General features: G+C 35.7%; 1 protein-coding gene across 1 annotated transcript; it reads left to right on the top strand.

Annotated features, from left to right (window-relative positions):
• Nucleotides 1-38: 38 nt before the first annotated feature.
• LOC106159443 (uncharacterized) lies at nucleotides 39-16,984 on the top strand. The gene is made up of 7 exons (XM_087013344.1): nucleotides 39-206; nucleotides 449-588; nucleotides 3,734-3,826; nucleotides 4,480-4,514; nucleotides 4,953-4,994; nucleotides 5,437-5,511; nucleotides 15,696-16,984. Coding segments are annotated over exons 1-7 (810 nt in total). The 5' UTR covers nucleotides 39-205; the 3' UTR covers nucleotides 16,120-16,984.
• Nucleotides 16,985-25,825: the final 8,841 nt, after the last annotated feature.

Below are 25,825 nucleotides of genomic sequence, written 5' to 3'. Positions count from 1 at the left end.
GCATAGTGCTGCCCTCTGTTTTTTTTATGTGACGTATGCGGAAGTATCCTCAAATTTGAGGGTCTCAGAGGATTGTGGGTACAAGATGGCACCTGCTTAGTAGGGAGACAGCTGGCTGAATGCACTACCGTGCTACTAACGCTGACCGCTTTTCTTCCTGATTATATTTTCCTTTGATTCTGTCAACGTTGACACGAACTGTGGGAGTAAGTTTCATTGCTCTCTCTCTCTCTCTCTCTCTCTCTCTCTCACACACACACACACACACACACACACAGCAGCTAGTGCCTAGTAGCACCCTGCATATGATTATGATGTACTGATATCAGTGAGACAGAGAGTCGCTGATGTGATAATATATGCAATATATTCAGACTAGCACATTGTAAACCATGATTGATGATCATTTTCATTAGATATAATATAATAGTGACATTTCAAATTCCAGTGGAGCACTATGAGAAAGGGTCAGTTGTTGAGGTGGATGAAGCAGACAATTACAGCTACCATCCTAGTGTCATTCACATGAAAGTATCTCCAGGGAGCAAGATAAAAAACCTATTGGGCTTTGCAATGAAAAAGTTTAAGGTACATATATAAGGTATATAAGGTACTCTGAAGTGCCAAATAAACGTGCCGGCACGTTTATTTTTTTTCCGGTGTGGCGTGTACCGCCCGGAGCGTGAAGCATCCGTTCTGCTCATGCGCACAAAGCGCAGGCAAATCTGAGAGACTTCCGGCATGTACAGTCCGTCTCTATAGAGTCGTCAATACATCTCTTAGCTTTTAATAAACACACGCTGTTGAGAACATACTGCAAATTCAAACATAATCTTTAGAAGTATTCATATATTATAGAAGTTCACCTCTACTGCAATTTCTCTTAGGTGGCCATATGAACACACTAGCCTTGTAAAATCAATACTAAAATAGTAGCCAGCAGCTGAATAAACGACGGCCCGTCCACGATACTATCTAGGTTCATCCATGCGTCGATCTGTAATTTGATGCTGATTCTCTATCAAATTAAGTTATCAATAAACACATGCATTTTATCCCCATCATAGTAAATGTATAATGAGGTAGGAAATGAACTAGCCGAATACATGTATAACAGTACAGGTGAATAACAACGGACCATTCACGGAACGCCTCATACACGCTGCTGCTGCGTGTACAATCGGTCAGGACGGATGGTTCACGCAGAACGGACCGTACACGTGACACCGGAAATTTTCCACCCGGCACGATCTTATTTTCCCCGGCACGATTAATAATTTTCCACACGGCACGGTTATTTGGCACTCACCGTGCCGGTTGGAAATATTGTTGATCGTTTCGGAAATGTTGATGGTCGTTTCATTGGACAAGTTAATAATTATTAATGACCTGTCGCAAGCACTACACTCGAACTTGTTTTTAGCGTAAATAAAAGCCAGCGTTTCTCCAGCATATAAAGAGCGAGGCGTCTCGCTGAAATTTGTCAAAAGCACCGCCTCGCTGGGCTGAATGGAACAACAAAGTATATTTTCACTCATGCTAACTGAAATTTATATTTATTTCTAAGCAACTATGGCATTCTATTTACATACTGTACGTATGCTTCTGAGCACTTGATTTAGTAGTAACGAAAATACGCATGCGCATATGCCATCTCCCTGTGAAAGCCTCGTTTTCGCAGTTCTGTGCTGTATTTGAAGTATACGAGACAGAGCGAAACGAGGCAACTACTCTCGACAACATTTAGTCGCATGTCACAAACACACTTTCTCTGTCACTTTGTCATGTTCCGAAATTAAGACCGCCTGTTGTGTGTTTTTATAGTTTACGTTTATTCACTGATAAAAATGGAGAAAATTAAGTGCACTTTGTTGATTTTATAAACTTGGAGAAGATTTTCTACTGATTTACGGGTTAGTTTTGTGAAAGCAGTAGCGTTGTAAAACTGGGTCACGTCATTATTTCGTGTGCATTGAATATGAATTTCCATGACTGAATAGAATCATATAAATGAACAAACGAAGAACTCAAATTGATGATAAGTGTAATTTTAATCTCTTTAATTCTGAAAAATTCATTTCACGGTGTTTGAAGTTGTTGATTATAAATTACATCTCAAACTACGTATAATTAGTAGCGGGAGTCGCTTTGCGCTGAACGACACGCAAATTCAATTGACCAGTTACTTTCAGAAAGGTGAAAAATGGTAAGAACAACATATTTTATCAACTTTTTGGTCAATCCAAAAATAATTCAATGTAGGAAGCCCTTTTTCTTGATTCCCATAAGTATTAAAGTAGTTATTATTATTATTATTATTTTTTTTTTTTTGAAACAGTATGTTCTATAATTTTTGTAAGTTTAAATTAGCATTATAGGAACTGCTGATGCTGAACCTTAAACTTCAAGATTGACTAAACTGAGTGAATGCATAGACTGGAAAATAAATTTTGTCTAAACCTTTGTTATGTCATTACTGAATTAATTCCTCAAAACACCTAAAACAAGACAATTCAGTGCCACATAAGATGTAAAAAATTACATAAAAACCCTAAAATGCACCAAATTGCACCTCGATTGAAAAAATTTTCCGGGGGAGCTTGGTGATAAGGATTACTCTAAATAGTTAAAATATGTTAAACTATGTGTATAAAATCAAAGGTAAATTTGTCTAGATATTGTGTTTTTTATGTTTAATAGTCAAAACATAATTTTTCCAGATTGGAATTTAATTTAAAATTGCCATTACAATTATTCATTGAAATTATTAAAATTGATAAAATTTTCCGGGGGGCACAGTTATTCCGCTAGGCACTGTTATTAAATATCGGGAATTTTTCCAGGGGGCACAGTTATTCCGCTAGGCACTGTTATTAATTTTGGAAAGTTTTCCGGGGGGCACTGTTATTCCGGTAGGCACTGTTATTCGGCACTTCAGAGTACATATATAAGGGTATGGGCTGTACATGATCATATGTATACAGGGGGATTGGCATATGCAGTACGTGGGCCATGTGCCCCCCCTCCCAACCCAGTTCCTTCTTCAATGTCCACCCCGCAAAGAAAAAGAGAATACATGAAACTAGCAAAATGACACAAAACCAAGCAATATTTCCCATGCAGACATACACTTAAAATTATACCTAGCTAATTTACCAGTCATTCTTTATTTTTGTGCCCGCTTCTACCATGCACCCGAAACATACACATATACATGTACAACATGTATATACACACATGCACACCTACACACACAGATACCAGTATACATGGTAGAGTCCTAGACCCACAAGTGTTGTGCAATATCACAGCATAATACAGTAGGCCCTACCATTCAGGGAATAGATTGCAATTGTCTATTTCCCAGTCATAACAGCTTACCAGTATATCTACTGTATATTATAGTATATTATATTTATCTTCATTGTGACAAAGTGTTAAGCACCTCAAGGAACTGATATTAAGATTTGAAAATTTAGCATCAGTGCCAATTAACCTAATTTAATATTTTTTCATGAGAAGTTCTAGAAAATCATATCACTAAATGTATTACTTCACTTCCATCAATTAGTTGAAATATGCCATTTGCTAATTCACTTTAAATGTCTGTACATATTTGCTCCGGCGACATACACATATGATAGTGACTCTATGTACAAGAGATATAATATTATACCCAGGTGCATATATTGTACAAGTTCTGGACAATTCATGTGTAAATTTACTATTTAAGGACCCAGAAGTGAAGCAGATAACATGGAATGGTGCAGGGACTGGCACAACCAAAGTTATCTCTTGTGCAGAGATAATGAAGAGAAAAGTAAAAGTAAGTATTCAACTTAAATTTTTAGTTGTAGCAGTACTGCATGATAATGTACAGATTAAAGCCTAGGTCCCAACCGAAGGTACGTGCTGCTACGTGTGGTCTACAGCCAAAAAAAATGGGGAAAACTTGGGAGTTCGTGTGTGAGGTGCACGTCCATCGTGCCACTTTTGGAGGATGCAAACAGCACGTAGAAACTTTTCGACATGATCAACAGCCGCTACGTGCGATCTAGCTACGTCCTAGCCAGACACAAGGAACCCAAAAAACGTGCGTCCAAACGTAGTTGGGACTTAGGCTTAAGGCATTGCGATATATATATGGGGTTATTACTCAGATCTTTTCAGTTGGGGGATATTGTGAGCAGCGGGGATGGGAAGATTCCATTTCGTCATCCCCCTACCCACACCCATCCTGCCCACCTCGGTTTCTACTAGTTCACTTATGACTGATGTCACTGAAAAATGTGTGGGGTGGGTGGGTGGGGGGAGGTATGATTGAAAAAAGTTGAAGGTTTGTAAAGCGGTTTTAATCTCCCTATACTTGTCATATACAAACTCAGAAGATACTTGCAAATGACTAATTTACTTTAATTTGTGCTTAAGGTGTAACTATTATGTACAAAAATGGATGAAATGTATATTTATATCTTCCAGGGTCTTCATCAAATTACAAGGGCCAGGTACAAAAGGTGAGTTGAGTGTTTACTCTCACTCATCTTTTATTATTTTTATTACTTTCTGTAATAAATTACACTCATTTTATTTGGAGAAATTCATCATGTGTAAAATATATATTGCAAATATAGTTATAAACCCAAAATTATGAACCATAAACCATATCAACCATAAAAATTGATTGAGTCCAAATATTTTTGGTTTTATAGCTGTATAAATGTTGTAATTACTGGAAAATATCAAATCTTTTATTTTTCTTATATTTCACTTTCCCAAGATTTACTATTTTCAAATACAACATTTTGCTTTTTAACACAAAGCTAAGTAACTTTCAGAAGCTCCAGTTTTTTTAATTATGAATTTTAATTTGAATTAAAACTAGCAGAACAAATTAGGGAGAAATAACAGTTGTTCAAATTGAATGAGTATTTACACCGTTTCTCTGGTTTCAGGATAGAAGAATACTGGGAGCCCAAGTTAGAGGGACTGGACAGGTATTCTATATTATGATCATTATTCTGAACTTTTTTATTCAGATCTCTTTTAAAATTCTAACTTTTAACTGACTAGGGGGAGGAGAGAGAGGGGGGGTGGGGCAGTGCACAGTCAGTTAAAAGATAAAGTATCCCAAGTTGGGCTCAATTTGACTACACACACCTAGTAAAATAATTTTGACCAGAAATTTAATTTGTTTGAAAGAAACATTCTGTTCTTAGAGTATCTTTGTCTGATGACTGTCTATATGAATCCATACAAAATGAAACCTTCTTTCAGTCTGATGACATAGTTAACATTCATTGAAGTAATTTGGAATATTCCCATATAACCAATTAAACATTTTGCCAATTTTTGGCCTAATTTCAAAATTTTAATTTGCATTAAAATGCTTATTCAGAATTTTATATTTGGTTAATATTATCATATATCATGTTTTAGGTTAAAAGTTAATAGGAACATTCCTGCTCTTACCATCTTGTTGTCCAAGGATCCCCTGGATACAGAAGAAATTGGGTAAGTTTTACATAATGTTCATAATTAAATAGCATATTTATTGAATTTTGGGTGTCCAGGGTCCAAAAGGGTAAAACTGCTAAAGAAATGGGAAAAAAGCACCCCTTTACTTTATAAAGGTTTCCTGTTACCATTCATCCCATTATGACTTTCTTCATACTTGACAGCATTGGTCTGTTAAAAGTATATAAAAAAATGCTTTTACCAAATTACCAAATGGCAATCAAGGCTGGGTAACACTATCTATTGGCTAAAATTAGATATCCTGAGGATAGCAATTACTTAACCACTTGGCACAATGTAGCCATATCAGAGACCAACAAGTGTTTGTGAATTAATTTTTGCATTACATCTAATCTGCACCAAAAACTTTAAAACCTACTTGACCTTCCAGTCACCAAAGTCTAAAAATCTATAGATCTAAAGCAGAAACAGGGACCAGCAATTTAGCAAATTTAGAAAATTCTTGGTCTGTCTTTGATTTTAGTGGGGCTAGTGTTTATGTCACAGCCTGTTTATCTACTGCAATGGGAATACCTCCAGGTACTGTTAATTGTTATGTGGCTTCTCTAATGCATTCAGCTTATGGATGTGGTATATACTCAAACTTCTGTACACTGTGCACAGTGGCAGAGATATCCAGAGATATTTTTTGATAGTCTTCCAAATAATCTTTGTTGATCTATTCTCTATTTTTGACTGTCTTCTGACAGAAAAAGTTACTAGTAGATACCTGTCAATGTAAACTTGAAAATCTGTCTGTCTTCCAGAAGACCCAGAAGACGGCCTCAATCCACCCCTGCTGTATTAGTTGCAGTAGCCACTTCATAGTATTAAAATATTTTACCAAAAATTAAAATAAGTAAATAAATTTAAAAATAAAATGAAATAAAAAAGAATATATAATAAATAAATAACACATATATAGTGGCTGATGTAATGAGGCCCTTTTGACTAGTTCACAAAAATGACTTTAGCCGGAAAACTTATTTAAACTATAAAACTAGATGTTAGGTCTACTTAAGTTAAAAATAAATCTATACTTGTCAACTTCAATAAACCAAGAATTGCTTTGGACCATTTGCAATCTCTTCCCTGTTGTTAAACAAGTGCAATATTTCATTTAATTGGACGCATACTGAATTATCTGCACTCAAAGTACATGTAGACTTTCATTTGGTCTAAAAATTTAGACCACTTTCTTGTCTAAAGGTCCTTTTTTTATAAAACAGCCCTCTGGCTGTCTTTCTACTGCTGTTAGTTGTAGTACATTATTTACTGTTTTAAGTTGGTCTGGCTCTGAACGTGCCAACCTTCTTGAAATGATTCACTCCTCGCCTTGACAATTCTATTAGCACTTTGAATACGTGTCACTTTGACCAATGCATCATTTGACATGCATGCATTAAGCTAATTGGCACACTTCCTCTGTACTCCCCCTCCACTAAGAATTAATATTGAAAATGCCTACAGGGAGTCCTCCATTATTTTTGTCCTAGCACAATATAAAAATCAATTAATGTCCTATTTTTTCTTGTGATACCTGATCCTGTGTTTTTAGCGTTCTGAGATCTTTGTCAATAAATGACATTAAAGCTGTTCAGATGCTGGCAAATTCCAAATGCAAAAGGACAAAGGAAAATTTCTATCAGAGAATGCTAGAAGCATGATCAGAAAGGTGTTTTAACAGCATCATCTTGTGAAATGAATTTCAATTAATAGAAACAAAATGCGTGTAAAATCCCCAGTTTCCCAAATCTTTTTAATGTAGCTAAAGACAATGCACTATTATTGAAGGTCATTATGTCATGCCTTTGTATATCAATATTTTTAATTCATACAAATGTAAAGAAACACAAATTGACCAGCTAACAAATTTCCCTAACAAGTAACGATGAAATAAATTTAAAGTTGTTTTCCAATGCTACATTCCCTTTTTTCTTTTTAATAGAGTCAAGATATATCTTGACATGAAATGCCTATACTTCTAATTGCTCTATAATTTGGCAAACCTATTGGTGAGTAATTCTTTTCACAGAGATCAAAAATCAATGTTGCAGCTGTTTCTGGCTGTGACCCATGCCAGACTAGGTAAGAAATAGCAAATGGCATGTTGTTAGTTCAGCTGTTGATAGATGGTTCTTCATAATTGTCTTTTTTTCATAAACAAAATTCCAAGTTTTCAGTTGTTGTAAAATATTAATGTAAAACAAAGAAAACAACTGATGCCATTTTATCTCAGAATTACCATACGTACCAGTAGGATTTACATTAGGAAGAGTTCACACCAGGTTTAATGAAAGCACATTTTCTATAGCATAAAACATGATTAATTGACCTAGGTGAAAATTAGGCACAAAGTTTGGGTTGCTTTGGGATGTGTATCTGCCCGTGTGACATCAGTTCATACTTTTGTCCCTCCCTCCATCCATCCATCCACATACACATGTAACTATTTTTTTAACATCTTTATTCTCATAAAAGGTTAAATATTAGTTGCAGTATAAATAATGGTGGCAAGTTGCCAAAGCATTATATGCTCACCTTAGAAAACAAGTCATAAAATTAGATTTAAAAAAAATAATAATAATTAAAATATTCAAAGAAAAGACTAGTAACGAAGACATAAGTGACGTTTGACATTGGGGGGGGGGGGGGGGGGGGGGGGGGGGGGGGGGGGGGGGGGGGGGACATGTAACTGTAAATATCCCCAGGTTGTTTCATTTATTAGTATACTGCTTTTAATTAAAATGATAAAAAAGGCAGTCAAGAACCAACAATAATGTTCAAGGAAATATCAGAGCGCATTCAGATCAATTTGATCCATGGACTAACTGATCCGCGGATCAAATATGTCCCATCCACTTGAATGCTTGCTGCATAATCCCCTACCAGATACTGAATAGCCCCCCCCCCCCCCCCCCCCTTCCTGGATTATGCAGCAAGCTTTTTTGATGTGGATCTGTTAGTTCAGGGATCGACTTAAAGTTGTGAATGCGACCTCACATGTCTGTGATCTTAAGATAGTATGACACCAAACTGCTGTTAAAGCTGTAATTTCAGTTCTACAAATTTCCTTTGTTTCATTTTGTGCCGTCTTTATTTCTGGAAAAAGAGTGACTGTGTTATCTCTATTGTGCTCCCCTTTTTTTTTTTTGGCAAAAATTGGTAATATCAACATTGTCTTCCATTCAATTCCTGCCAATAATAACAACATGAGATAGCTGACATCTGGGATATACTGAAATAATGTTGTGCATGGCTCTTGATTTTACATACAGCTTAATGGATTTTCTTAAGTTGCTCTCTGATCTTGTTTAACAGAATTCACAGTAAAAGTAGTTAACCAAAGAATCTCTCTCTCTCTCTTTCTCTCTCTCTCTCTCTCTCTCTCATGAATTATTGCTCATGAAACGATTCATTTCTAAACATTGTGACAAATAACTGTGAACTTTGTGTTTGATAATGGAAAAATGATTGCAGGCACAGGCATCAGATCTCTTTCAGTAATGATGAAGACATAGCCACTGTCATGTTACATATTTTATTAATATTTTCATTTTAATGTCTATTTTTCAAAAGCTGAAAGCCTGAGTCATGTATTCCAGGCACATTATTGGATTTTTTTTCTAATAGGTTTAACAGACAGAGACGCATCTGCCATAGGGTGAAGGTTATTGAAGACCAGATCCAGGGTTGTTGTTGATGTTGTTGTTGTTTTTGAATCGTGTTAATAACCTTGTAGTTGGAACAGCTGTGTGGTTTCTCGCACACGCTGCTGGTACATGTTCTATATATGAGATCAGCTTTGTTTTTGTCAGGCATATAAGGTTCTTAATTATGACACATCTACCATACAAGTGTACTGTTTACTGTCAAGGTGCGGATTATTATTGTTGTTGCTATGATATGTATTTCACATTCAGCTGTAACAGAATCTATATAGCATACTGGAATAATTAAAGACATGACTCTCTTTCCACAGAATTACTGATTTTTAATATATTTTTAATCTGATTCTCAGACTGATGAGTCCTAAGATAAGCCATGGTTACTAGTAGGTGTTTTTATCACGTCTTGTATAAATATAGACAGCTTAGATGTATTTGATTACTATGGTTAGTTGTATATTGATAAATTTTGATGTGAAAAATAACCGTTTTTCAATTATGGTCTCTCTCATTACTAATTAGAATGTATTTCCCTTTCTGGCCCCTGCCTCCATCTTTTCTCTCTCCATTACTCTCCCTCATTCACTCTCTCACTTAACTTGCAAATTTGCAAACTCTTTCAATTCCTTTCTTTCCCTGCCCCGTCCATCTGTCAGGTTGAAACTAAAAACTGATTCCGGGAATTTTTATGAAGCAGGCCCCGGATGTCCTTTCACCTTAGACTGATAAATGAACAAACATGTTGATGTTATTGCATCAATTAAAGCGTCAGTGTCCTTGATTAGATAACCCTGGACTTTAAACAGAGTACTGAGGATGATAATAATGACGCATGTTGTTGTAGCTACAGGTTGGGTCTGTACTTGTCCAAAAATCAAGGATACATTGGCTTTTCTGTGCACTGACATGTATGCATTGAATGACCCCCCCACACCACCACCACCACCACCATCTTATTAACAATAATGGCTGTAGTATGAAGGGGTAAGTGGTAAATGAAGACATGCAGTTATTCAAAGTCACACATTTACTATTGTTCCTTGTTATTTATTATGCAATGGACCAAAATGATAATGCTCTGCCATTTCATATAAATTATACCCATAGTTACTAGTAACTGGAAAAAAGTGTCTGAATCATTTTTATTTATAACCACATATGTACAGATGTAGCTGAAAAAACTTTTTATTAGTTCTGTGAAGTACAATTAACAACATCACACCTAACACAATCATTGGTCTCATCTAACACAATTAACAATATCACACCTTACACAATCATTGGTCTCATCTAACACAATTAACAATATCACACCTTACACAATCATTGGTCTCAACTTATACAATTAACACTATCACACCTAACACAATCATTGGTCTCATCTAACACAATTAACAATATCACACCTTACACAATCATTGGTCTCAACTTACACAATTAACAATGCCACACCTTACACAATCATTGGTCTCATCTAACACAATTAACAATATCACACCTAACACAATCATTGGTCTCATCTAACACAACCTGCATTCACTACCAATATATTTGTTGTTGCCCGTTGTTTTGCTCTTGGCACAAGATCTTTTATCAGTCTGAAAGCTTATGGGTTATTGAGTGTTGATTGACCTGTGAACAATTATCCTTTGGGATAGTAAGTTTTGTTCTTTTATGAAATTTTTAGAAAAGTTCCTTATTGAAATTGAACCCAGAATCCTAGTAGACTAAGTGAGGTTCTTGATTCATCATTGATTAAACCAGACATCTCTCCCAAACAGAGCATTTATCCTTGTTTACTACCGATAATTACACTGCTTGATTACGTACGTATGTTGATCAAGGACACACAAATACATTGAACATGTTTATGTAAATATTTGTCACAGTATACATTATTATTTAGTGCCTGATTATCCACTATTGTTTGTTTTAATGATAAAATTGTCATTGTTCACATAGCCAATTAGCTTTGTTTACTACTATAATAGTAATTATTATCTTGATAAGATAGAGTTTTAGGAAAAAATAACCATTGTTGTTTGTGTGTGTGACACTAAGTGTGCAATGTATGTGTGTGTACTCGTTTGTTTATATACCATTAATTGTGTGTGTGTGCGTGTGTGCAGAAGAGGCTGTTAGAACATGGCTTGGACAAGATTATTGTTATAATAAATAAGGGTCTATGTGTGGCTGGGGGTATGGCAGAACGGAATGAGTTGAAGAGGGGGTCAATTTATACCTTCTACAAGGACCACAGAATATTTTTGCATGAGATATTCAGCGATATGTCTCTGGCTAACATTCATGGCACATTTATTGGCATTGGAGAAAAGTGCGCATGATTTTTGCGGCCATGGTAGAGAGTAGTCAGTTATGAATTTGGAGTTCCTTATATTGAAGCATGGAAAGACAATCCTCTTGCCCCCCTCTCCTTTCTCTCTCTGTCTCTCTCTCTTTTTCTCTCTCTTCATAACATCATGTTGGCAAAATTATATATGAGTTATATTTGTTTACTAGTACTGTTGTGTGCATTATCTGGTTCTTAATAAATAACATCATGAATTATTTAAAAGGACAAGGCAAACACTACTGTATCATAATTTATTTAGCTTTCACCTCCATTTCTTATTTATGTTACTATATAATACAATTTATAAAGATGCAGACATTTATTCAAAATTAAAATGATTTTTTCGGGGCTTTTTTTTTTCTTTTTTTTTAATGGGCCATTCCTATGTAATTTGCTTTCTGTGAAATCTTTTTTCCTTCTGAAATGATGTAGCCTCTTAAAAATTTGTCACCAGTTATGTCTATCTGTAAATATATAGTGCACTCCTGGACAATATCTTATTGTCTAACAAGGTCATTCCCCTAATAGGATGTGTAGTGTGACACTGAGATGTAGGAATCGTGCAAATGCATGTATCTCTGTTAAGATACATGTTGTAAGAAGAAACCATTATTGTATTTATTTGTCCATAACACAGTGTACAGGTAATATGAGAAATTCTATGCTGAATTAGATTGTTGTATTTCCCTTTTCATGAGAAGGAAAAAAAATTACTGCATTTCAGACCATAATGCTTCCTTCTTAAACAGAAGCCCAAGGCATGTTTTAGAAAAGGACCCCCACAGAAAAAGCTCCTAACTGGGTTGAAAAATCACAGAGTCTTGCGGACGACATGGTTGAATGATCGAAACAAGTAAAAATTTCTGTCCCATGATTTTTATGTTTGATCTAAGGGTACAAACCAAGAAAAAATAATTTTAGAAAATAATTTATTTGTTTGGATTAATCACACCATCAAATTGCTTGAGCAACTTCTGTAAATAGAAATTGTGGCCACTGTTGTTTGAAGTACATGAGTAGAAGCGTAAATATGTTACACAAGGAAAATAACAGGGACAGCCCCAATGTGTCCTGAGTAACTTGTTTATGGGCAAGATTAAAATAGAGGTGAAGAGTGTGTGTGAAGATCATTACCTGTGTCACCTGTGTGTGATTGCATGCTTTATAATGACATTATAGCATGTGGCCTGTCTGTCCTAAATGTGTTTAGCCTGAATATTGTGTTAACGTTCATGTTTAAAATAAACCTGGAGCGTTAGTCAGAGTATAATTAGATGACCTGAATAATGTGCTGCTGTTGATATTTAAAACTGAAGATCTCTTAAGGATATTTGCATTTGTCAATTTTCACAGTACAATTTATTAACCCAGATGTTTGTTCACATGCACTTTAAATAAATAGAGCAGAGCAGGGCTCTGTAACTCGAAAGCATCACGAATTGCGGTAGAGGTATCACCTTTCATTTCGCAGCTGTTATACGGGGCGAGTAAAGCCCGAGTAATGGAATAGAGGTGAATCTCCATGCTTGCGCTCAGCCACAGTTCGTGATGCTCTCGAGTTACGGAGCCCAGCTTTGCCTTGAAAGAAGAAAGCTTTTATCTGTTTGTTGTATGTGGTATGATTATCCTGACGTTTTATCGCTTGAAATTTCATCTGATAATCACACATTTCTTGGAACATCTATTATTTGAAATAGTATTACTGGTTTATGAAATGGTACTCAAGTACACAGAGGGCATTATTGATAATATAATTACCCAGGTAATGTCAGTATTAAATGTGTTCCCCAGTAATTTATTTTATTTTATTTTATTTTATTTTATTTTATTTTATTTTATTTTATTTTATTTTATTAATTTTTTCAGGGTGAAGGTAAACATTATTTTTTAAAAAGTATGTCTCCATGAAAATAAGATTCTCAAAATAACTAAATATACTTGTATTTATCAGTTATAGTAAACAGTTAAGATCATCACTAATTTGAGGACCTGTTCAATCAATTTAAAAAATAAATTCAGGGAAAAAAGCTGTAGAGAACAGCTACTGTATAAAAAAGCAGGGATAGAGAGAATGTTTGTCTTTTCAGTTCATTTTTTCGGGAAAATAATTTTAAAATGGTACCTGTGACTCATACATGTTTACAGCTTGTTTTTAGCATACATCATAATCTGTGACTGGGTAAATAACACAAACATGTACATATACCATGTTCTCTAGGTTCATATGTATGAATAATGAAGACATGTATAATTTATTTTCCATATTTTGCAGAATTTTGATAACAATTATAATGTGTCTCTGACCTCAGCACACATCTAGAATTACTGATATACATGTATCCATCATTTGATATAATGAGAAAGAAAAGAATGATGTTTATGCTTGCTGATAATTCTTACTCCAACCGTGAGATATGCATGTTTATTCAGTTTGTTATTATTATCATTATTAGTACCACCAGCGTGTACGCTGGCGGTACTCATGGTTTTAGTCCCGACCCGTCTCGTACAGCTCCGCCGGCTCCGCCGGCTCTGCCGGCTCCTGCGGCTCCTGCGGCTCCTGCGGCTCCGCAGGATGACGTGGGATACGAGTCACCGTTACCGCTTCTCCTCCTAGACCGCAAGGACCTGTGTCCCCATCTCTTGGATTTAGGTCACATATAATCTCAACTTGAACCCCCAGGTTTTTTTGTCTCAGTTGGTGCATTGACCTGGGCGTGACGCTCTTTGAAATGCACCCTTGTCAAAAATTTTGAAAATTCAATGCTAAATATCTCCCAAACCGATGGAATTATGGAAAAAATTACTACAGATGGCTGACCAAAAGTCATACGTGAGGATTTCAAATATGCCCTTGGATTTGATCTTTGACCTTTATTTCAAGGTCAAACAGGCCAAAATTTTCTAAAAATGGGAATTTTTTGCTAGAAAATTTTTATTTCAGCCGATATTTAGAAACGAAACATATCTTACCTATAATATTATGAGCAGGTGTTACCCTTAGGGTCATCTTTCATTTTCGTGAGTTTGGGGTCAATCGGTGAATTTTCATGGTAGTAGCGGCCTTTAGATGCTGAAACTGAAAATTCTCTCTAATTCTGGAACCGTTAATGCTAGAGACCTCTTGTTTTTTGCATTTTGTAGAACTTGTCAAGGGCAACACTGGGGGTGGTGTCCATTTTTTTTGTTTTTGATACGGCTTAGGCATTGCACTATATCAAAAAGTTCAACATCCAAAATTCAGTGGTGAAAATAAAATGTGAATTACTCAAAAATTAGCAGAGATAAGCCCTTAGTTACTATTGAACTTGAATAGGAAGTCATATACTGATAATCTAACTGTGACCTTGAAATTGACCTTTGACCTACTTTTCACCATGAACTGAACTTTGCAAAAATTATCTCCCTTATATCTCGAAAACTGGCAGAGATATACCCATAGTTACTATTGAACCTGAACAGGAAGTCACATACTGGCAATCTAACTGTGACCTTGAAATTGACCTTTGACCTACTTTTTATGATGAACTGTACTTTGCATGTTTTCTGGCTTCTTTATCTCCAAAATTAGCAAGGAGATACCCATAGTTACTATTTGACTTGAATGGGAAATCATAGACCATGAACTGACCTTTGCATATTTTCTTGCCCCTCATATCTTCAAAACTAGCAGAGATATGCTCAGTGTTGCCCTTAGGTTTTCTCTTTTGTCAGCATATATGCTACACTGATAACACATTTCAAGGAAAACCAATAGGCCTATTGTCTAGAAAATCACAGGAGTGATCAATGTTAGGAAAATACAGGCCAATTGGAAAATCCGCTTGATTGGACCATTTTTATGTTATGTTTTTTCTTCTTTTTTTTTTTTGCATATTTTGAAAATTCTTGTTTATTGCATAGAGCTTGTCAAGGACAAGACTGGTTGTGGTGTCCCTTTTTTTTTTTTTTTTTTTTTGGGGGGGGGGGGGTGGTTCCATTCGAATGCGCTTACTCCAGCTGGTGGTACAATATCCGGAGGCGGTATCGCCTCTCTGATCCTCTAGTTATTATTATTATTATTGAGTCAATTTCTGCATTTTTTGTATGACCTTTTAAGTAATCATTAACTTATTATTATTATTTCCTTTTATTTTATCTTATTATATTTTATCTTTTAGCTATCAGGCTCCAGGCTTTGACTGCCCATTCTGGCACAATTCAAGACAAGCCAGTAACACAGCATCATCGCCATCTAGTGGACAATCTATACAGAAACATGCAAAGAAGAAGACAAGTGCAAAAAATAAAAATCAATCACATATAAAAAGACAGTCAGAAGGTGATAAGGAGGCAGATGCTATGCAACTACAACACAATAAAGGTCAAAATCCAAAGCAGACTCATGAAAAAGGAAGTATTGAACATCGACATCAAAAATTTAAAGAGCAATCCCAGTTTAGGAAAAGTGAGAATCAGGGGAAAAAACCAAGTCAGCAGCAGCGTTATCAACAGCCTGTACACAAACCAAGCCAACATCATCCAAGTAATCAAAATGAGCATCATGTCATTATAAAACAATCCCAAGATGAAGGAGAAAATTAAAAGCACCACTATATGTACAGTGTAGATATACTACATGTATAGCATAAGAAATAACCCCCTGAAGATGCAATGAAACCAGTCGGGGCAAAATAACTGCTGTTCCTCATTTCTTTTTATCATATATATATATATTACTTCTTTCCCTCATGAATAACTGCCTTTCCTGGAAATTTCATCAAAACTTTTTGAAGATCTTTTTGGATACTTTTAATTGCTAGGCCCCTGCAACGACTGCATGTGTGGAGGCGGGGAGACCATCAGGTAATTAGTTGGCACTGCTTTTAAGTGAGTCGGCCATACTTAGTCCACAGATCCATTTGTCCATGTATCAACGTGTTCTGAATGTGCTCTAATGCAGTGGAGGGGGAGGGGGAGGAGGGCAGCTGTTGAGGGCCTACACAACATACAAACAGGTTATTTATACTGTCTGTGGGACTCTTCTTGATGCTTACTGAAGGAAAAGTGATACATATCTAAAACACCTCTAATGGATTGGGAGAAAGGAAAAGGCTAATGCTTATTAAATATCTCCAAAATTATTTTTCAAAAACCTCGGGCAGGGGGACTGTCCTTACAACCCTGCACCCATCTCCCCTCCCCCCCCCCCCCCCCCCCACCCCATGTAGTCTAAAACTTGGGTCTCTGTTGAGTGAAATGCCACTATCCACCTCCACCACCACCACCTCCTGTCAACATTCATTAAAAATACAATAATCTTATATTGGCAGAATTTTATGCAGAACAATTTAAACAAAATACTATCAATTATTTACTTTTCCTTAAGGGAAAGCTATTACAATTTGTTGATTTGGAATTCTTATATTTCTAAAGATTTAGTCAATAGAATAAATGAGTTTTTTGTTAATTGACTATCTGTTTCTCTCTGTGTGGGGCTGTTGTTTAATTTGGTGAGTTGCCAGCTTTTTGTTTGAATAAGATATTTGTTTTTATTGGGGCTGCGACTTGAAATCATTAGGAATTGGTGTCATGATTTTGATTGAGTGACTTTGTGTTTTGTTATTTGTAATATATGTGGTCTTCATTTTTACCTTCTGTAATAGTAGGCTTGTTAAGAACCAAAAAATGGCCAAACGCTGCATTTTGTAGTACAAATGTCTAACTTGGCATAAATGTTCCTTGGGCCAAAAGAAAATTTTTTATCCAAAGAGACGCCCTCTATCGATACATTAATTAGCATAAATTATGCAAATTATGTGCCAAAATATATAATATTTCATATTTCCATTAATTTTTGGCTTAGAAACATGTATAGATTATCAAACCTGACTAAATTAGGGACAAGGAACCCATTTTTGATCATTTGGAAGCAATTGGTGGCCATTTTGTGCCTCAAATCCAAGATGGCCGCCACCCGCCATTTTGAAAGTGGACATAATTTTGCTATTTTATGTTGAATTTTGAAGCGTTTGGTCTATATATACTTGATATATATATCGATTCCTACTATTTTGGGGGTGAAAAAGTCATTTTTGATATTGTTTTGGTGATAGTAGGTGATTTGAAGGGACAAAGAGGGTGTTTTAAGTGCCTACCAAGATATGTGTGAACGCTGCAAAACCATGGATATTGATAACCCGTATTCAAATACATCTCAATGCGATTTTTTGTTATATACCATCGCTACTGGACTATATTATGAGCAAAAAAAAACACATTTTTATCATTATGGAGGCTATTGGTGGCCGTTTTATCCCTCAAATCCAAGATGGCCGCCAAAAACCATTTTGAACTTGAGCATAAATCGCTATTTTGAAACTATATGTATTACATCTTTGTAAATGAGTAATACGTCGTTTTATATTATTTCTGGTGCAGAATACATTATCTGTTTCATAAAATGTGAGTACAAACTATTTTATTCTCCAAAACGAATATGCATGTAGGCTTAAGTCGTCAAATAGACTTACATGTGCCATGTAGTCTAATTAGTACAAAATGTTTTATAAAATCATAAAGAGCTTGAAACAAGTGTAAGAGATCAAAATGGCTTAATTAAAGGTAAAGAACACATACTTGGTGCTTTGGAGACAATTGGAAGCCATTTTGATCCTCAAATCCAAAATGGCCGCCAGTCACAATTTTGAAATACGGATAAGGCATAACTCATCAATTTGAAGCTATTGCTCTTACACTAGCATGTTATACATCATTTCTTATCATTTGGGTTGTAGAAGTCATGTGTCTTATCTCTTCTGAGATATAATACAAAAAGAAAATATTAAAAGGCTCCAACACCAATACAGGCTTACGTCTTCACCTTCGCTTGTATACGTCTTGAAGTCAAATTTGTGCAAAAATATGTAATATAACAATTTTAAAATGGTTTTGCCAGACATAGATTAAGTGCAAGAGACCAGCATAGTGGATTCAACTTTATGGTGACTACTTTTAGCTATTCTGTTGTTCATATCCAAGAGCCTGTCTCTATTTTAAAATTATGGCATAATTTACCTTTTTGAGCTGTTGGACTTACATATGATCGTAATACATCAATTGTTACTATTTTGGAAGTACATAATTAATTTCTGGTGTTACTCTGGTGACAGAGGATAATAAAAAAGGCATAAGGTGTTTTAAGATGATTCCAAGATGAATATTCCTGTAGTTGTCATATACTGTAGATGTTTTGTGCTTGTTCGTCCATTGGAAACAATGAGAACTATGTAGTCGCCTTATGGATTTCTATTGGTAGTGAGATGACTTGTCTGGCCAAATCATGCTAGGAATGATCACTGGCACTGTCAACTAGGAAAAGAGGCTGCTTCCTCGACTTCTTTGCTTTATCCCTCTTTTCCTGCGCAGCTGCTGCTTTCTAGTTGGTTTTGCAGATTCATTCTTTTGTGTAAAGATACCACTTTCCTCTGATGCGACATGTTCTCATGCATTAATGTTTCTCTGGAAACTGGATTCTAATATATTGTTTGGCTGTTTCTCATAGGACACTGACAAAACCTCAATTCTTACTAGCTGTTGTCTTATTGGCCTACCAGAGCTGATCATGCATGTTTCTTTTTGCTGTCTTGCTGGATGATTTTGCAGACAAGATCTAGAGCTATTTCAAAGCAAAGTCCATTTGCTTGTCTTTCACGGACATTTACACATCAACACAACTAACCAAGTTCCATAGTATTATAAGACGACACATTTTTCACCCTTCAAATCTTCTGGGCTATATTTAAGCGAATGCAAGCCCCAGTGACTGGGACATAAATGTGCATGTGGCTTTTTGGTTCACATTGACCAGTAAAAGATTAATAATATAATACCACTATGTATATATATTTATTGCTTTCCTTTGAGTATTCAGTATCTTTTAGTGGATGGTCACTTAAGATAAATCTAGATGATATATTTGAGCATGTGGTTTGGGTTCCACATTTTTGTAACAGACTCAACGAAACTCATCTTGGAATTTATTTTACAACCTTATATTACCTTTTTATTATCTTCTGTCACCAAATTAGCACTGGAAAATTACTTTTGAGCCCCAAGAATAGTGCCATTTTACCTAATACAAGCGAATGAGGGTCCCACAGTTCAAAGATTATAAATAACACCAAATTATTAAAATAGCGGCAAGCAACCATCACTTGGTTTTGATCAAAATAATGGCTAACAATTTTCCTCATGCGGTCAAAGATGTATTCTTTTGCTTTAATTCAGCCATTTTGTTTGCTGACACTTGTTTTATAGATCGGCAAAAGCATTTTTGTACTAATTGGATTACTCATTGTACATATAAACTGCAGGTCCATGTAGCAACTGAATCCTATATTTATTTGGAGGCTTATAAAAGTTTCTATTTACATTTTATGAAGCCGAAAATGCATTCTGCTCCAGGAAATAATCAAAAATGACGTATGGCACGCTTATGAAGGTGTGATAGCTTCAAAATGGTGAATAATGTTCAATTTGAAAATAGCGTATGAGGGCCATCTTGGATTTGAGGCACAAATTGTAAGAAACAAATAATGTATTCTGCACCAGGAAATAATATAAAACGACGTATTACTCATTTACAAAGATGTAGTACATGTAGTTTCAAAATAGCGAATTATGCTCATGTTCAAAATGGTTTTGGCGGCCATCTTGGATTTGAGGGATAAAACGGCCACCAATGGCCTCCACAATGGTAAAAATGTGTTTTTTTTGCTCATAATATAGTCCAATAGCAATGGTATATAACAAAAAATCGCATTGAGATGTATTTGAATACGGGTTATCAATATCCATGGTTTTGCAGTGTTCACACATATCTTGGTAGGCACTTAAAACACCCTCTTTGTCCCTTCAAATCACCTACTATCACCAAAACAATATCAAAAATGACTTTTTCACCCCCAAAATAGTAGGAATCGATATATATATCAAGTATATATAGACCAAACGCTTCAAAATTCAACATAAAATAGCAAAATTATGTCCACTTTCAAAATGGCGGGTGGCGGCCATCTTGGATTTGAGGCACAAAATGGCCACCAATTGCTTCCAAATGATCAAAAATGGGTTCCTTGTCCCTAATTTAGTCAGGTTTGATAATCTATAAATGTTTCTAGGCCAAAAATTAATGGAAATATGAAATATTATATATTTTGGCACCTAATTTGCATAATTAATGCTAATTAATGTAGCGATAGAGGGCGTCTCTTTGGATAAAAAATTTTCTTTTGGCCCAAGGAACATTTATGCCAAGTTAGACATTTGTACTATAAAATGCAGCGTTTGACCTCTTAACAAGCCTACTATAAGCCGTGATTTTTACTTTTCCTATTCACTAATTTTTATTTTCGCTGCCTTTCGTTACTACTGTAGTAACGAAGTAGTACTACCTGTAGTATTAGTTACTATTGTAGTATTGCTACTGATTTATCCAATGCCTTCTGTTCTCTACAGGCATTATGTTAATTGTTTTTAATCCATTTGTTTTTGCCTTGCGAATTTCTTGTTTTTCTTCACACAGTCTATAATTTTTGTTAATATTTTGTTGTTCTCTTTCGGTTTTTGTTCACATCATTAACAGCCTTTATGTTTCCCGTTTTGGTGATGAAATAGCAGATGAAAGTTCTTTTTTATGTGGTTTACGTCTACAGTGAATGGTGAACAGACCCGGTTTTTAAAAATGACACCGGAAAGTGCATTGTTTTGAGTTCCTTATTAAATATTGATATTTTGCACGAGGGACTTCGGTTTCGCTTTGTGTGAGGAAAATTAACTTGTGATGAAAGGAGTGGGACACATATTTTAATTATGCCTTTTTATTAATTTTTTTTTTTTTTTGAAAGCAAAGGGGGAAAATAACACTGATAGTTTACTCAATGAAGATGAAACTTACTCCGAGCGTTTGTTTTCTTCACTAATAGGTTATGTTTCCATCACTATAACATATTCACCACACGCGTTGCGTAAAGAAAGAAAAATAACAAATAAATTCACACATTAATATAAACATGCTGTTTGAAGACACAAAGAGAAAAGATGCACATTTTTATTCCCTTTCACAGTATTAGAGAGAAGCCACGCGTATAGTATTCTTTATGAAACCGATGAAATTACTCAATTGTATTTCCTGATTACAATAGAAATAGAATAGAAATTTCTGCTATTGACAGTGTGGTTCTTACATTCCTTGTGGAAAATAATTGCATGGCCAGAAAGCTACTACCTGTGTGGTAGTTTCATTTGCTTCCCAGGAATGAGACAATGAGATCAACACGAAAATCCCCTGTTTACAAAAATATTGTGTTTGTTTCCCAGGAATGAGGCAATGAGTCCAACACGAAAATCCCCTGTTTATAAAAATACTGTGTTTGTTTCCCAGGAATGAGGCAATGAGACTAACATGAAAATCCCCTATTTTAAAAAAATATTGTATTTGCTTCCCAGAAATGAGACGGTGAGTTCAAAACGAAAATCTCCTGTTCACAAAAATATCAGTGTAAGATTTTTAATATATATTATTATTACTGGTAGATGCATTTGCTTCCCAGGTGCGACACAATGAGTTCAACACGAAAACCCCCTGTTCTCAGAAATGTGGGTGAAAGATTTTTTTTTTTTTATATAATATCATCACTGGAAGAGATCTTGATTGATCTGTATTGTGTGTTGTCCAAATATTTTACTCTCCCCGTAAAGGGACAATTCCTTTTGTAAAACATCATCATAGTGGAAATCTATTCTTTTTGTTCGTGATAATAGCCTCTGTTAAATGACATAAAAATCCGTAATCGATGCTGTTGTCATAAAATAAAGAGTAACATTTTCATCTATTATTCCACTTCCTGCTCGAACTCAGTGACGGACAAGCAGGGAGATAATTTGTATACGGGATCGTGCACATTGGCGTGGGAGAAACTCCCTCAAATGAAGGCCTTAGGAAATTGAGCACCAAGAGTTCAAATATGAAACGACATGTCTGTCTACTTCTTTTCAATTTTTTAACTTCATTTTTTTGTTGTGTTTGTTTCTTTAGATATACTCTATATCTGAGAGATAAACGCGGGCTGGGGAGATGGGGGGGGGGGGGTTCGCATTTAGCTGAAAAAAAAAACACAGTTCCATGTTTTCCTCTGTATTTCATCAGAAGGCTCATTTCACATCCCTCACAGTTAACATGATGAATTAATTTATTCTTGTTTTTCTCCCATTTCCCCATTTTCTTTCCATTAATATTGTCTTTCCATTTTGAACCTCCTCCTGCAGCCAAGCCACCGGCGTCACGGGGAATGTACCTTTAACAATGGCTCTCCGAGAAGCGTGGGAAAATTCCAACCTAAAGGAAACACAATCTCAGAAATTTCATATCGTTTTGACAATAGAGTTACAGAGGTCACCAAAAATTAGTGTTTTTTTCAAAGATACCCAAAGGTGAGAAGGGAAGAAATATTACGACGTTTCAAATTCCAAATGATTCCGTTTTCTTTTTCATCCATTTATTTATTTATTTATTTATTTATTTATTTATTTATTTATTTAATTGTTTATTTATTTATTTAGCTGGCTAATTAGTTAGGTAGTTAGTAAATTAGTTATTTATTCATAAATTCAATAGTTATTTATTTATTCAGTTTGTTTGTTTTACCTTATCTCCTATCCATTCACCTTTAGTTGATCTTATTCAAATCTAACATAAAAGGTGGCAGGGGCGATTGCCACTTTCATCTTACATTTTTTCTGCTGAAATATCAGGGCTGGTTATGGTCTGAAAACGTGTGGAGTGATGAAACGAGTGATGTAAGCACGTTGCGCTTATGGCCAATATGCATGTAACCAAACAATGTAGGCAGCATTTTCTTGAAAAAGAAAAAATACTTAAGGTAACAAGGGCGATAAGCACTTTTATCTGACATATTTTTTCTGCAAACTGAATAGCACAAACAATTACTCAAGATGATTATACTTCGTGTAACCCTGTAGTATATTGATCCGATTTTACACAAGGCTGGGCACCTAGCCGTCAATGAACACTTTAATAACACTTAAAAAGTAGATGTATTGACAGGAAACGAAACATATTTTTTCTACTTTACTACCGGTAGTTCATGCGTGGGAAACGTATCACTGGGACAGCTAGGGCGAGACTCCCAAAGGAGGGCTTAAAAGGCAGACCGGAAGGGGCCTAGCGGGGGGGGGGGGGGGGGGGGGGGGTTGGGGGGAGGAGATTCTCCCATTTAGCTGCTTACATTTTTGTTTGTGAAGTTTTTATTTTGATATTAATCCCTGTGTGTCTAGCCCCTCCTTTCGTTCTCATTTTAATCCTAGGGCGGTTTTTTATGTATTTGTATCTCGTGGGACAAGGCATGGCTCATGAATGTAAATGCACTGAATAGACCTATGTTTACCGCGTGGGGTGAAAGTCTAGTGTATTGAGGATGAAGGGTATATTTTATTTAAAATCTTATTTTGTGGAAGAGGGGGTGGTATTATGAAATGGGTTTTGTTCGGATTTTTCATTCGTAACACTGTCAGGCTTAGGCACAGTTGTAGTGGTATAATAATTTCAGAGACGATAGAAGATACAATTTTAATGAAAATGACGTTTGTATGGTAAAGTATTTGCTTCAAATGCTGCAAAAGTTATGCCAGCCAACCGAAATATGCAAAAGAAAATGAAATTGTAGTTATACAACAACACGATATCAAAAGATATTGACAATTTCAGCAAAGATTTCTGTAATTTCCAGACAATGATTCTATTTATTGTTTACACTCTATCTGGGCCACAGACTGATTTTTCACTAGATAATCACGCAGATGATCACGGATACGTCTCTATGATGTCTCGATGATGGGGCTTTTCTTGCGTCAGAAAACTGCTGTTCTGGTAGAGGGTATTCATTATTAATCAAGTGAGGGAACACACCTCAGTGGGAATAAAACTAGTTTTCAAAGCCAAATTTAGAAAATAAACGGACATCATTATGATCCAAATGTTTGGAATACAGAGGTGGATATTTGCAGCTAAATTTTATAGAAACAGTTTTTCGTCTTATCTGTTTGTTTTCTTTATCTTTAAGATTTGTTATACACATCCTACCCACTCATGTGATGTTTTTATTTCGATATTTCCTGTTTAAAACACATTTTAAGTCACGTGGAGTCACGAGGCAAAACACGAATGAGGTAATGGTTGCGTGAACCTTGAAATCCTGCTGAACAACGTGAAAACCCTGAAAACCGGTCGAACTGGTGCCGGGGAGGGTGTTTAGTGCAAAATAAGAAATTTAACAATAGAAAAGTCTGTCCGTAGAAATTCCCATTGCGTAATGTACATATTGAAATTGTTATTGTTTCAACTTATTTCATGTATTTTAATTACGTCATAGCTTGTATTTTTACTGCGCTCGAACCAATAAAGAATTATAAATAATAATATATAATAATATTATCCAGGTCTGTATAGCACCATTTGACCGTTTCAATGGCTTTCTAGTGTAACAGCCAGGTTAGTTAGTTAATTATCACGCTTTCCTTCGTCCAAGATTGCCAACTGATGCAGCACAGATAATTAACTGTCGTTCTAAAAAAAGGGCGGGGGAACACACCAGAACATAGTTAATTAATTGGGAGACAGTAAGTATCATTCACACGACTCTGTTATTTCAAGTTTCTCTTAAATATCAGTGTGGTGATATGTTCAGAAAACGTGGGAGGGATATGCAACCAAGGGAAGGCCGGTGTCATGTACCAGAAAGTCCCCCGTGAAAGAGAGTCCTCTTCCCATTACTTTGTACAGGTGAGCCTCGCCCTAGACTTTGACCCACTTAGGTCAGACTAACCCTAAACATTATAACTATAGGGAGGGCAGACTCTCTGTCACACGGACCTTCAGTTTCGTGACACCGGGAAGTTATAATGAACATGCGTGTGACCTAACAGTGTACTCAGTAATTTCTTTAAAAAAAGAAAAGAAAATATTAAAGGTGGAAGGGGCGATTACCATTTCATGCTTTTCTTCCTTATAAAGGTCCCTGCGTCGCGCAAACACCACGTGCGCACTAATTGAAATCCCTCGAACAATTCGTCTGCACGCCCACGCATTCGAGTCACGAGAAAAAAACACATTCCTGGACTGTTAGCAATAAAGTCCTCTTTTGATAGCTCATTCAGACGAATATTAAAAAAAGGGAGGCATAAAGATAACAATCACATGATGAGCGGATGGTGGCACGGGACAAAATTGACG

This window comes from Lingula anatina, chromosome 5 (genome assembly GCF_051362555.1).
Source record: "Lingula anatina isolate TDL-2025a chromosome 5, LinAna3.0, whole genome shotgun sequence".
Classification (NCBI taxonomy): domain Eukaryota; kingdom Metazoa; phylum Brachiopoda; class Lingulata; order Lingulida; family Lingulidae; genus Lingula; species Lingula anatina.
This window is presented reverse-complemented; position numbering and strand designations above follow the sequence as displayed.

Bases quoted from the DNA above. Each gene is read 5' to 3' on its own strand.
- LOC106159443 (XM_087013344.1), top strand. The intron at 4,515-4,952 runs GTGAGTTGAGTG...CTCTGGTTTCAG, and splicing joins ACAAGGGCCAGGTACAAAAG to GATAGAAGAATACTGGGAGC. The intron at 4,995-5,436 runs GTATTCTATATT...ATCATGTTTTAG, and splicing joins AAGTTAGAGGGACTGGACAG to GTTAAAAGTTAATAGGAACA.